Genomic DNA, 15,001 nt, shown 5'->3' on the forward strand with positions numbered 1-15,001 from the left:
ATTCTCTCTTATTGCCTTCAAACTTTTCGGAAAACGTTTGATCATTTGGGTGTCGGGGAAGGATTAGTGTCACTACGGGGAATAGTGTGAAAAAATAAACCTGAATTTGAGCTTTTACGTCGTTATAAACGATAAAATAGATCTACCTGCAGCAATCTGTTGGTGAATATAACGATACATTTTTTACGTATACTCCTCGACGTACACTACACGTTAAGTGTGAGTAAACAAACATTCGATAATATATTCACCCATTGTTAGTAATTAGGTTTGAATGAAATGTATTCGAGACTCTTAAAAATTTACCCAAGAAATCGGTATAGGTTTTAGCAGCCAATAAGACTACTAGGAAAATCCCCATAAATATATAAATTTAGATCGTTACTATGGCCGAAATGTTCCCAAAGTGCTTTCTCGTTCATCTCACACAATGTTACTTTTAGAATTACGCGGTTAGTACATTCGTTTTGTAATTTGACATATTCTTGGTATTTAATACAATAAAACAAACAGTATACCACTGGGCGACTCTTCAAATGTCGTCTGTGTTGACGCTACTGTTTTTTGAAATATGGTCTCTATTATGGTTAGAGGCAAAGGGTGTTCCTAGCTTGTCTTCTGTAGGAACCACATTAATTTACCTTGGAACGCCATGTAAAAGTACATAGGAAACAACGATGCCAAAAAATTGTTGTACTAAGAAAAAGCCGATTTGCCTGCTCAGAGCTCTATTAAACAAATAACATTTACGTTACATCAAAGTATATAAATTCAGCAAACCTTTGATGCCACGCCTGAAAGAGACGATTTAAAAGCTTCTTCGCGTAGAAGGAATGACTGGCTTTGGTACTGTCAGAAATGGTCAAGTTGCATGGCAGCTTCTGGTGCCCGACCTTTGAAAGCTACAACATCTTCCTAATGATTATAATCGTGTTTACCGTTACTTTATTTTAATTAATCAATTTCTGGCGGAATAAGAAAATGTGGTGCATACGGTACCTGCCAATAATTAAAGTCATTATCTTCCGTTTATCCCCTCACCCTCCTACTGCGGACCGCCCGTCTTGTTTATTGCCTGGCACTTTCGTGATCGAGATATAACGTAGAGTACCACAATAGTGCCACGGATTCCGTCGATTTGACGGTCTAATTCTCCCTGTTTCTTTTTGGCCTGTTCCCCAATTGTGCTACACGTGTGTACTCAATTTTGTAATTATTTTTACTTAATAATTACGTTGCTTCTGCAAATCCATGCCCATAATAAGGCAGAATTAATGAAACTCAAGTCTTCGTTGAGCTACGTTTATTTTACTAAATAACTGATATTATGTAATCAAATTATGTTTGGATGCATTTGTTACCGTAGTGGTTTCAGTGTGTGAGAATACCAATAACCTATATAATCACGACGACTACTGCAGTTGACGATTTTATTGAAATTGAAAAAATTAACGAATTGTCGACTAATAGTAATAATTATACACCTTATCGCGAGAGTTTATGATTTTCTTGGCCAAGAATGCAAGCAAAATTTAGTTGGTTGTTACCGTGATATGAACGACGCTGGTGTAGTAATTTGGCTAATCAAAATAAGAATAGTCCTAATTGATGCTAATCGTTTTCCTGATGTTTGATGTATTTTAGATCGGATAGACTAAATAGACGTGACATGGCCTCCGCCGACCTCTGTTGGCAGATCATGCGTGTGCACTCTTGCCACATTGTTAAGAAGAATCAAGTTCCTAAATGGTTCTCGACAGATCCTCTCAACCCGAAGAACATTCACGTAAAGAAATTCTCCGGCATGTCACAGCAGAAAGCCCTTACTGTCAAGGCTTCGCCGAAAGGCAAGGGTGTCATTCTAGTGTCGAAAACCAAACACTTCAGGCTAAACAGTCCTTCGAAGTCGATTCAGGAAATACCCCTCACTAAGCACATGAGGAAGATCAACAAATCACTTAACAGTATGTGCAGGTTTACCAAATTAGGTGTATATGTCTAAAGTTGACATAGATAGTTTTTGTGGTGTGTGTGAGTAATACTTAGCAATCATCCAAATACATATTTTGAATGAGGTCGATTGTGAGGCAGATTTATTCGATCTTGTTACAGTTTGCCTTATTTGTCATGATTAGTAAAATAGACTCACATAGCAATAGACTGGGTTGAAGAAGGACAGGTACACTACCTGCTGCCGTTATGTCAGGCAAACGCATCATTGAATTAAATGATTGTAGTTGCTATTGTTACCGGAAAGAGAATCGAAAATAGAATCAATTTTGATCTAAGCAACAACATTAGACAGTTTTTTTCGCAGCGTAAAACACATAACAGTAGTGAAATAAAAACATTGATGATTCCAAAAGCTTCAAAGTCTATTACATTGTTTTTTTCTACATATGTAACATAGAACACACAATGAATCTACATTTCCTGCTCCAGTTAGCGCCTAGCTTTGAATGGCTACATTTCCTTTAGTAACTATAATTATGCCTCATATTTTACTTGACAATTACAGGTCTTGCAAAGTCGTACGGCCGTGCAGACCTTGCCCTGACGCTGAAACGACGCGCCACCGCTTTGATCCGCGCTCAGAGCAAGGCGAAGAGAGTCGCACCTGCTAAAAAAGACTGAGATGAAATAAAGCAGGAGTCCAAAGGCTTGTGGCTTTTGTGGACTGTATAATCATGCTCTGTTTTTATTGTGCGATAAACAAAAAACAACCAACTAGATATCATTATAGACAATATCGTCGTATCGGATGATGGAGGAAATAATGAATAAGAATATATAACTTTACGAAAGCCTTTTTTCTCCAAAAAGATCAACCGACGTTTATAACAAACTTATGCTTTGGTATGTGGCGTCTCCGATTGCCAGTTCTGAAAAAAAGCTAACGTTAGCAAGAAACTACTGGGGCTTGTTATCGATAAGAGAAAAATTAACGTGGCAGGGCATAACGTATCAAAATGACGTACCTTAAAAGTGATTGTGCAACAGTAGTATTAAATCGAGTAGTTCTACTAATGCGTTAACGTTTTACGATAATTTTAGCATGGACTCTCAAAGAAACCATGAAAGAAATTAGGGAAGAAGAATACTGGGGAACCTTAAATAGTATTACCATTAAACATAAAAGGCTTGCATGTGGTCCGTTTCTGGGAATCGGTCCTTCACAAATTGGTAGTTAATTACGAAAATTATGATAGGGCCTCGAGGTTGGCCTGGCTCTCAGCTGGGCCAGCGTTGTTGTTTCTAGATGGGATGAATTATTACTTGTGATGTGAAGTCAATTTAAGGAAAGTGTTTATATATACAATTTACCTATTCGCCCAGCCTTGTTGCCAAGATCCAGTAGATGATACCGTAATGGCCCGTTCAAGTCCTTTTATTTTGTGTGTAACGATAGGCTTCATTGAAAATATGGTAAATTAACTGATCGACCGCAGTAGACAATAAAACTAAGAAAAAAGCAGGAAGAAACACAAGCTATCATGACTGTAATTTTACGATTAAAAAAAAGAAATATTCGTCTTCGTTCTCTTTTTACCGCTGTACCAATGCGTCATGTATTTACGAGATTGAGTCGATGGCGCTTGGAGCTCGATAAGCTTGCATTGTGCTACAAAACCGACCCATCGCAGGTCAAACAAAGAACCGTAAATTAGCTACCCATCCCCGGGGCTCCGGGTGCGGTGGCAAATTTTCCACTCGACTTAACTGACGCCCAGCGCTTAAAATGGGATAAAGGGTCACATAGGCTAAAGTAGATAATTCAACGATACAACCACGCGTGTACTTTTCGGCTATAGCCGTACAATATACAGATACCGCAATGACAAATAACTTTGGTAATTGTTCATACGTAATTAATCAAATATGGAAAGCCATTTTCAACATTCACAACAAAATATATGTACGTATGTTAACACAAGGACATGTGTGCCTATGGTATTAGAGTATAGTTTGGTGCCGTATTTGTTCTCCTTGATATAATGTTTTCTCTTTTCTAAACAGCGCGAAGCTTTGGTGCTTCAACCCACTTTCTTTGTGATTGACTCGTAAACGTAGAGAGTCGCTCACTTCTTAAAGTATTCGAGTTTTCGGTTCTCGACGATTTTGAAGCATGGTTACATCATGTGTCCTTTGTGATAATTAACGTTGTCAGTGTATCATATTGTTAAGTTTAGGTGTAACCTAAAGTGAGATCTGTGATATTGCTTTTCCAAGGGACCAAAAATTTTGTTTCTTTCGTAATAAGCATACAACAAACAGTAACAGCAAAATAACCTGTTTTGTGCGTTTAACGTTTTACCAACCTGGATGTTTTTTACCTATTGGTCTGTAAAACAAACTTGCCCAATCATACACTTTTACTAGAAGTGGTGCTTTTGCCTTTTCACTTATTCCAGTAACTAAGTCCAGTTGTACGTAATGAGGATACTTGAAAAAATGTATGTGTATATATCCTCACAACTGCCAGAGAGGTTGATTGCAACAGTTTGATAATGTCATTGAGAGATTTGTCAGAGTTTAGCAGCAAGTAAGTGTTTATAACCTCTTTTTGACCTAAATATCTCCGTTACCAGTTATAAACGAAGTTCCGTTGTAAATCTGGGCACTGAGGCATACAGTAACTACATGGTTGTTCTATAAATATTTGTGTTAATTTACGTCTTAAGTCAATCCGCATAAAAAACGTAAGGCAGATAATCGAATAAACTCGTTTGAAAGACATCAATCTCTTTAAACCACAAGTTTGATCGTCAGTAGTCTTCGTGCTGGTGTATGCAAGATTCATATGACAACTATATGTCCGTCACACTTTGTTCATGGTGCTTGCCCACAGCACTAAAAAGTTAGCTAGATCTATTATCATCACTGCCACCGTACGCTTAAATAATAAAGTTATATCAGTGCATAACGAAATTGTATTTATTACAATGTCTTTTATTCTTGTGTTAATCTGCTCGGTTATTATCGCCCTGAATATGCTTTTGGGGTTAAGAACTTGATGCATTCTATCTCGAATCTTTCAAATACGTTGAAAACACATGAGTTTAATTCGTCTTTATTAATAAGTTCTTAACGATTTACAAATGTACACGCTCAGAGTGGTACCAAATTGTATAGAGCTCGTAATGGATTGAAACCGTTTAACAAACATTCCCACGATATTACAATACATATTTGCTATAAATCTGTTGAAATACTACCAAAACATTCCGTACTTCGTTTTTAGCTTATTTAGTTTAGAAATGTGAGCTATATAAAATGATCTTTTCTTAGCGTCTACCAAACTTATCTTAACTCTTCGAATTATTAAATAAGTATGAGCCGTCAGTCTTCAAGGTTTTTATTTTTTTGCAATTAGCGGTTTTTAGCCTGATGCAATAAAGGAAGCTGGGCCATCCCTGTGGGCAACGATAGTTACGCGAGCCACGGAACTTTGCGGTGATACCTGCCGGTTGCGAGATGAGCTTATTCTACATTCAGAATACAAATCATAATCTAATTCTGCTTATCATATATACAGACGCATTTTTATCAGCAATCGTTTGTAACGGTAATGTCGATTTCACTAAAAGATCGTTTATTTCTTACTGAGCCTGATTCTTATTGAGCCGGCAGCATCAAGTCGTGCTGGAACCCGTTTTGGTTGTGGTCAACGAATTGTATCTAATGGAACGCGAAAAGACTCCTGTAAGTGCCACCAACGTAATGTAAAACCTACTAAAACTGGGATAAAACAAGGAAAAAGGTAGTCATAAGTCAGTCTCTGACTTCGAGCACCAGAAATCGCTAGTCTAATGTTCTGCAGCGGAACACATCCTTCTGACATAACAAGGCCTTTTAATTCGGCCTACGGAATAGAAGTACCTATTCAACGCATACTTTTATAATTATTCATATTAAAATTAGATAAATGTGAGAATATATCTCAAACACATTTTTACAGCCAGATTCTTAAATATACAAACATCTTGTGCTTTGGTTGATTCGCTTGTTTTCTATGTGAATAAATCGTTTTGTTGCAAAAGCTAAGCTCCGGTTTATTTATTTCTTTGAGACTGTAAAATTGCAGGCTTAATACAGACCGCTATCAGATGACACATTGCCTTTTTACGACAAGGGATGTTAATAGATCTTGAATCTTGCATGTTACTTTTGTATTATATAGATAATAGAAATATACGATAGTATTTACATATCTGAACTGGCCTACTTAATAGATTAAATAACTGGTTAAATGGGTATTTCGTCTGCTCCGATCTATAAATGCCACTCGAACGACAGCACCTAAGCTCTCCAAACGATTTTGTAGTCATTGATCTTTTGTTCACTCTACTCCAAGTTAATCTAACCAATGTCTAAACATGCACGTAGATAATACGAATTTATAAAGCACGTTAGTTCTATGTTTCGAGTACGTCCGGTGTGGCCGTTAGGCAATCCAATCACACGGCCGGCTCCCAGCATTCAACAACGCCTGTCTATTTCCGGGTTAAAACCTCCACTATGTGTTTCTAGGCTTAGCAGGCAAATACGTTACTCAAAAAGTTATTACAGGGACACAGCACATTACTTAATGTTCGTCTGACACGTTTTAACTTCGTATTTTTCAAACTGACTTTTTTTTTATTTAACAAAAGTTTAAATTCTATCTCGAAAAATTCTTACGAAGTTCTTATATTTTGACTATCATTTCATGCTTTAATTCTTATTCCCTGTTACTCTTATATTTTGGTTATTGATTTTAATGAGCGTTATCAGGTTTGCGCCCTTTTTTTATTACTTTTACGTTTATCACTTTGCTTTTTAAAAAATATTTTCCGGTGAGTTCAGACTCTTCCTGAAATAAGAGATAAGTAGGTTTGAAAAAAAAAAAACATTTTTGTTAGTACCCTCAAAACTTTGTAAAAAATTCATCCTACATATACATATATAATTATAAACATGCACGACAAAACACCTCTGTATCTAGTTCATATGTACCACTGTAAGGGTGTATATTTTTGTGTTTATATATCGTTACTTCTGATTTTTTAAACACAGGTGTCGAGGTAAGTGTGGCCCTGCCTGGTGTACCTTTCTCATCATTACTGGTAGAATAGAAGGCTCTATAGCTGTGGCACAGCAGCCCCCTGTATATAGCGCGTTTACTCGACAGCATGAAGTTCTCAGTGTTGTCACCTAGATGGCGCTCGCGTTACCGACGCCATCTAGCGGGTGCTCACGGAATTGGGTTTGAAGTGAGGTTTGCGCGGGTGATAAGTGACCAGTGCTTCGGTGCGTTCAGTTTGACGCGCAGCTCTAGGAAGGGAGGCTGCGTTTGGCAGTGCGCGGGCCCGCATGAGGCGTGTATGGGGCCTGGATTGAAGAGTTAATTACTAAAAACAAAAAGAAAAACCTAATAAACCGTGGATTGGGCGCCTGTCTGTCCGGGTGGACCTTAGCGCAGTTGTGTAGCTGTTGACGAGGAGGTGGTTACAGCGGCAGGTAACTGCCCCTTTCAAGTTCTGCGATTTTGAACTTAGCAAGCGTTTGTTTGGGGAGCCTACTTCACTCGTCTTTAACGTGAAGGCGAACAGAAAAACAACGAAAAACCTTTCCATTGTGTGTTGTGTCTATATGGATCTTTGGAATTGTCATAAAGAATAATATGATTATTTTTCATCGTTGAGGCTAAATTAAATTCGGTTAACCTGAGAGTTCTGTGGAGGACAGTGTTACGTGCAGATGTTATTATTAAGAATGATATTTTTTTTATAAAGGAGATGGTTATTGAATCAACTTTGTGAGTGTTTGTGGATATTTGTTAGAACCAGGTTGAAGAAAGATTGAACTATAGGAGTTAATCGACTTAAATCGAAGTAATAGCAGAAACAGAATTTAACATGCTGCTACTCTCGTCCATGCTGTCGATGGTCGTAGCAGGCGCGACCGTAAACCAGACGCGGCCACGCGACCCTTATGAAGGACTTAAATGCCATTACGCGGTACGTAATAGTTAAATCTCATTGGTTTTGTTTAAAATTACCTCACCCCGAAATTTCAAAGCACTTATGCACGGATTTATAGATGACCTTTTATGTCTCGCTAACGGCCGGAATATCTACCAACAACTGTTCCTCTGTGGTAAATAATGTATGTCATACCTTGTCAAAGCAGTAATATCAGTAGACTAGCAGTTTGGCTAACGGCAGTACCGAATGTAAAGCCATTAAACGTAATTTTGCGTCCGCAGTTTTATCAAAAAATCTTTCCATTTTCATTTTTTCATAAGGGACCAAGAGTTTACCCGTATCTAAAATGCAACAACAGCTTTTGTTGGCGATCCTTTAAGAACTTAAAATTTAACCGGGTCGTTGCGGGTTTAATACCTAATATTTCTAATATGTTTGCCTTTTCGAGGGCGAATTTAGGCAAGATGTGAACGCTGTGCATAGAATTCAAAAGCTTTAAAAAAAAGAACTATCCTATTCTTCCTATCCTAAAGATAGGAGGAATATTTGAAAATGTAACAAAGAAAACGTTTAGTTAGTGTTGTAATTAACACGTTAGTCGATGCGATCTATCTGAAACATTCGAACTTCGAGGAAGGCATTTTTAGATATATTTTTATAAAAAAAATCCAGGTAATTTTTTTGTAACCCATTATTTTTTTCCAGAAAAACCAAAAAAAATGATGTCGTCATTACTTATTAGAACTATATTAAAATCTATATCCGCTTCCCCAGGCAGTGTGACAATATAATTCACTCGAGGCGAGAAAAAAAAGTGAAAAAGGCGAAATCACTATGTTTTTTTCTAATGAAAAATTTTGATAAGCATTAACATTTTTTTTTATAACATACAAATCTTTCGAATGCTTTCGAATTAAGCTTGCCATGATATTAATATCAGTATTAACAACAGATCAGGAAATAATTTCATACTCAGTTCCAGAGTTGTGCTATAGGCGTATGAAATTATTTTCTGTCAGATGGCTTTTATCAGTTCCTGGACAATTAATTCGTTAACGTTTTTCGCTTCATCGGTATAGCACTGGTGAAAAGTTAGTACAATGGCAAATTTAAAACATGTATAAAAAAAATCTGTTTACATATTTAGCCGCTGATGTTAACATACGTTATGGCGAGTTCAACACGCTGCCATCAGACTATGTGCGGTGAAGCAAAATAAACTATGCGTCAATTAATTACTTAGCTGCGTATAATTGAATTAAAAAAAATATTGAACATAATGTTTGTATGACCATCCAAATAAAAAGGGTGCAGAAGACTCTGAAGAAGAATTTTGATTATCGCAATTGTGGATAGAACCCATCATTATTTAACCTGTGGGGTTATGTCTGTCCTAAAGTCATTTTGCTTTTTCTTAGATGTTCACTCATTTGGTTTAACACAAAAAAGTATGTCATTCTCGTATTAACAAAATCCGTGCCAGGATTTCTGCTGCAATCATTAGAGTTCATATGAATGCAATCCAACAGGATCTGAAACTAACATTTATTAAAATCTCAAAAGTGTATTATAATGCTTGATTCGTTTGTAGAAAGTACTAATAGCTGCGATGAGAGTATTATGACTAAAATACTATATATGACTTGGATACTCTGACCTTGTAGGTGTCGAAATGCGTTAACAGTAAGTGAGCACCAGTCGTCTTGTTTTACATTCGTTTAGTTGTTCGGTTAGGCAAAGCTTAAAGAAGACTATTGGTGCGCTTGTGAGCGGGTAAATACAACTTGTTCGCAAAAAACTTTAAGATCAGAATTGAGGAGAACCGTTGCCACTGGATTTGCCCACGTCTGATTGATTATACAGCGTAAGTTAAAGTTTTTCGAGGTTTGGGTGTAAAAGTTACGAGCTGTTTAACAAGCGGTTCTAAGTTCTTGTTGCTAAGTTCTAAAATTTATTGAGTCCATTCACGACTATGTGTCTGGCGAGCTTATTGATGTTAGGCAGGTATAGACAAGTCTATACAGAACGGAGCTGTTAAAACATTCGAGTATCTTTCAGGAGCTCTGTGGCCATCAGATGTCAAGTTACTCGAATATCTTAGTCTTATGGTTAATCTATAAATATGTGAATTCAATGTTACAAAAAAAATCATGGATAAATTTCACCTTTCAACCTGTTTGCTATCTACTTTTCATTCATCCAAATTCATGTAAATGTGCCACCGCTAACTAAACTGCCAATAACAACATTGTTAGACATTCTCAGCAAGACCAGACTATATCTCTCGAAAAACTATTCAACCGTTGACGCTGATAAAATGATTGCCTTATAGATAGAGAAACATGTGTTCGGTCATTTGAAAAATTCAAGTCATCGCTAGGCTACGCGCGGTTTATTTATATTGCCAGGTACTCATACATCAGTAAAAATCATGAGACATCATTGCAGAAAATTGGTCTCCTCAGCCTAATACGTCTGTATCATATACACAATATTTCCTCCTTGATTGCACTTCGTGCATCTCACGACCTGTTAACAAACGCATTGTATAAAAAATTATACAACGTCGAAATCCTCCTTAGCTTACCCATCAGTGCTACCTTTTATTGCGCATCATCAGGCCTATATGCGGTATTGTTTAAAAGTTAGTACGCAATGTTCCTCCATCGACAGTAGAACATGTCCGATATCTTTTTGGTTTGTGTAGATATTGTTTGCATTTGCTAATTGTCACAGCAGTAGCCACCGGCTGTCTACCGTACGATATCGATATTTCGATATCCAGCAAACCAGTAATAGTTGCACTTTCATGCAACCTCTTGCCCCAGTTGTGAAAAACAGTTATGAGGAGCTAATTTACGATACTATACAACCAATATGATTTTGCATAACCGTTTGTGCACAATTAATCAGCAAATCATAATTTATGTATGTGCGTTAATGTATATACTTCGTGATGTGTTTAATAAAAACGTCTCTCTGTGTCACAATATTACCAAGATAATTTAACACTTGACAATGATAAAATGACTGCCTCATAGACAAAGACACATGTATTCTGTCATTTGGAGAATTCGCGTCATCTCTTGGCCACATGTAGAGATTAGTAAGCTCCAAAAGTTCTTTAAGCAAACAGCGATAGCTAGACCAGGCAACTCTATCAAAGTAAGTGTGTGCAGACTAAAAGCCAATACAGTGTTGAGTTACTTAGTCCAATTGATTGATAATATGCAAAGTGAAATAACGAGTAATAATAATAATAACTTTCAAGTTACCCTCCATCAGAAAGTCTATGATTAACATATAATGCAAATAGGTTTAGTAGTACGCGAAACCTGCATACTTCAATTTAGTTAAGCACAGAATGTGCATGTAGACTTAATATTCAAAGTGAATAATTTCGTTAACAATTCAATCTAGCTAAAACTTAATAAGCATGGTCTGGAACAAATCTATTTTGCAGGTCTAATCAATCACGGAACAATATAATGATCTGGTAAAGGCTATAAATCACCCGTTTGAAAACAATTTTTTCAAATCGTAACGTGTCTACTAAGCCGTCAGAGCCATTTGTTAATATAAAAAAACTGGAGATCGCTCCTAACTAACTTGCCACTTCGATATGATGGCACGTATCTTTGGAGGCTCAAAAGTTCAATGAAAAAGATTTTAAGATGGTTTTAGATTATTCTGTGTTTACCTATCCGTATTTCTTTACCCGGCGTGAACCCACGTTATCTGACAATTAGAATAGTACAAAAATATCTAGTGGAGGCTATCGAAGTTCTGAAAAAATAAACGGAAAAAATATCTGTGAACCATTCATCTTTGTCGAATTTAATCTCTTCCAAAAAACCGTTTAGTAATGCGTTTCTATTGCCGCCTGACTAATTACCCAAAAACAGATTATTTGTCTTTGAAACTATTGACTTCGAAATTCTGTGACCTTCCAACGTGAATACATTCCAGTGAAAGTCGACGATGAGTGACTTTATAAATTTGCTTATAAACCATATCTGTCTCTCTCGCTCTGTAATTGCCACAAGGGGGTCCATAATCTCGAAAAAATGATAAAATCATTTTGGGCTAGGTAAGGCCAGCCAGTGGAGGCACCGCTGACTACCCTAATAATTACACAAGTAGACAAACGAGATACTACGCCAGTGATTGCGAACGTTACAAACGGATTATTGCCGTTTAGCGCGTTGCGGTGGTTCAGTGGAACAAAGCGTTGCAGGTATGTGGTTAGGATACGCGGCCATTTGGGCCTAATAAACGAAATTTGATTACTGCAAATTCCCTTTATTAGGCAAAAAATACATATGCTTTTTGTTTAAGTCCAGCCGCTGTAGCTGTCCAGTCGAACGTGGTAACGGTTGTTTTCGGCACTCTCGTCCATGGCATTCAAAATGAAACATATTGGTACCACGAGACTCAAGAAAACGGTGTTAAGGTCGTTAGCGGGCTTACCGTAGCTTTTCTATTCATCTAGGTGAAGATGTTAATGATTTTTTGATGGCTCATCATAACAGGTATATAGGCAGTCTTACATTCTTCACCAAAAATCATCATACATTTGTTATGTTCCTATAGGAGATCTGTCCGATTTACTTGTTTGCTATTGGAATGAATCATCTTTAGTTATTATAACATGATAACATCTGATTCGATATATTACAGTAATACCGTTCGAGGTGAGATAATTGTTACATACGCAGCTCAGACGCAGGTTAGTTACCCGTTTAGCAAATTCTCATATCGCCTACCGGGCTGGCCCCGGTCATTTTGACAAGTAGTAGTGAAATGGATGCAGAAATAGATACTTCTTATTATCAGGTATTACGAACCGTAGAAACCGCTAGGGATCTCGTTAACCTAGACAAAAAGCGACCTATCACGACGGCATGCACAGGTCCATTAGATCACCTAATCCTTGGAAGGGCAGACGATGAAATTATAGACTTCTGGAATTCTGTTCTTACAGTTATTATGATATAATAATGTAATATCTTATACATCATTAAATACTATTAGCCTAACCTAACCTATAAGTAGGATAGGGTGTTTTGTCAAATAACAAAGAAAGGGCCACGTATGAACGTCTCCCTAACGAAACCGTATTATTGCTAACCTACTGCGCTAACGACAATATTGTATTTGGCGAAAATGATTCTATCTTCTACGTAAATATTACGTACGTAAACAATGTCCTGTTGGCATCTTTTTGTTTAGATGGTGACAATTTGTCTTGCGTCCGTAATCCAAAAAATAAGTACGTTTGGTGGGGGTTTGAAAACAAAAATTCCGACGCATTTTTACCACTATTCACCTAGGTTAACAGGCTACCGAAACAACTTGGAATGGTTATAGCGTGTATGGTGAGAGTTTCTAGCTCAGGTAGTACTTCTCAAATATGGCTTTTCATGTTCAAAAATAGCATCTTCGAGCTAAAACACATGCTCCAATCGACCTTTCGAATTTGTCAAGCCGCCAGTTCAAAAACGAAAGGACTGTTGGATAAACCTAAATTTATTTTTATGTCTGGTACTGACCTTAAGCCTAATTTTAGACTTTAGGGTCTCAGCATGAAATGTCGTCGCTCAGTTTCAAACCTAGAACACTACGTGTTTTTAAGTTGAGTTAATAGACATGTCACCATTGCGTTATTACAGAGATAACATTTCTAAGTTATAGAGCCTTCACCTTATTCGGAGCAAATATTATAGGTTGCTTTCGCAGCTTCTTGGCATTGTATAATGTGTTAAATAGCAGCTTGCGCTTTGCCCTACATACTCATGTTTAGAGTCCGAATACAGTGTAAAGTCCGCTGACTTGAATAGCAAGGAAAGAGCTTTGCAGCATCATGGCCGCTGCAAACAAAACAATTAAAAAAGAGAAGCGATAAGCTAGTTCGTATGATACGTAAACTCTATACGAAAACATTCACTCGATTGGCAACAAACAGAATGACCAATTAGCATCCTCTTTTCTCGTAAGTCGAATATTTTTAATAGGTACCGGCTAGAGACACAGAGGGAAGCTTCAAGCGGACTGTCAAGCAGAGTCAGTAGTAAACAAACAATAGATTATTATAATTAGCAATTATCCATAATCGAGGTTATTGAGTGCCCTCTAATATATTTGTATATATTCAGTATTATATGTTAATATCTATAAAAAGTACAAAGCTTTAATATTTTTCTTAATACTATAAGAATAACAATAAGAAAAACTGGTCTACATCTGTTGCTTGCTGCCAACAGAACTGCCTCAATAGGGGCATTAGATGATTTTTGTCAAGTGTTTTCGAAAGCATAAATACGTGTGGTGGCGATGATAATGACATGATAGTTGAAAATGGACATTTGTTTTCTTTCTCCTGCTATTGTCGTAATACTAGCAGTAGCGCTGTTATTACGGCTGCTTAGCGAAAAGCACAGTCTTGGGAAAACTATCGCTAACCAGCTGTTTACCAACAGGGGTAAAGAAGTTGCATTGGCAACTGTTTGACGAAAACGTTAGTAAGAACGTTTTAGTTGAAAAATTATCTCGTTTCATTGGCTGTATCGCTGAAAATGTGCTGCTGATTCTTTTTATCGAGAAGGGCGGTACTGATAGAAGCTCCATGACATGATGTCGATCCTCTCCGTTGTCTCAGTGTTGTAGTAGAACACTGTGACATATAGACCGAATCTGTTTAGCATGATCCAGGATATTATAATTATTATTAATGTATGTACCGCAACGATCTATTTTTCGCGATCGAATAGATGTATCAACAACAAATTAATCTCTAAATGAGGTGACGACTGCCGACCAAAAATTGATAGGCTTTTGACTAGATTGATGATAATGGTTAGTTTATTTATTATAGATCCTAAAATAGGCCTCAGATTATGAAATGTAATTAACGATAACGCCAGGGACATTTTAGATTTACTAATGGTGTAGAATTAAAGAAAAGCTTTCAATGTTTTTATGGCAGAAGCAACAACTTGCACTTAGATACGTATCAAGTAATGTGTCAGAACGCG

At 37.0% G+C, this 15,001-nt stretch overlaps 2 protein-coding genes across 2 annotated transcripts in view; both read left to right on the forward strand.

Moving 5' to 3' along the window:
* Positions 1–1,080: 1,080 nt before the first annotated feature.
* RpL28 (ribosomal protein L28) lies at positions 1,081–2,685 on the forward strand. The gene is made up of 3 exons (XM_022855812.2): positions 1,081–1,193; positions 1,645–1,964; positions 2,519–2,685. Exons 2-3 carry the CDS (start codon positions 1,670–1,672, stop codon positions 2,632–2,634), a joined length of 411 nt encoding a protein of 136 aa, XP_022711547.1. The 5' UTR covers positions 1,081–1,193; positions 1,645–1,669; the 3' UTR covers positions 2,635–2,685.
* Positions 2,686–7,198: 4,513 nt separating this feature from the next.
* The window catches only part of LOC111273848 (lysosomal alpha-mannosidase), a 90,327-nt gene continuing 82,524 nt past the window's right edge, over positions 7,199–15,001 (forward strand). The window contains exons 1-3 of the mRNA XM_022855846.2: positions 7,199–7,246; positions 7,458–7,500; positions 7,936–8,000. Coding sequence (XP_022711581.2) covers positions 7,199–7,246; positions 7,458–7,500; positions 7,936–8,000 — 156 coding nt within the window. The remainder of the gene's footprint in view (positions 7,247–7,457; positions 7,501–7,935; positions 8,001–15,001) is intronic.

The sequence above is a fragment of the Varroa jacobsoni genome, unplaced genomic scaffold (assembly GCF_002532875.2).
Source record: "Varroa jacobsoni isolate VJ856 unplaced genomic scaffold, vjacob_1.0 scaffold_231, whole genome shotgun sequence".
Classification (NCBI taxonomy): domain Eukaryota; kingdom Metazoa; phylum Arthropoda; class Arachnida; order Mesostigmata; family Varroidae; genus Varroa; species Varroa jacobsoni.

What these genes read in the sequence shown, in the direction of transcription:
- RpL28 (XM_022855812.2), top strand. Translation starts at nt 1,670, where the DNA reads ATGGCCTCCGCCGACCTCTGTTGGCAGATCATGCGTGTGCACTCTTGC. An exon ending in GATCAACAAATCACTTAACA is followed by an intron (nt 1,965 to 2,518) that starts GTATGTGCAGGT and finishes TGACAATTACAG; the next exon opens with GTCTTGCAAAGTCGTACGGC.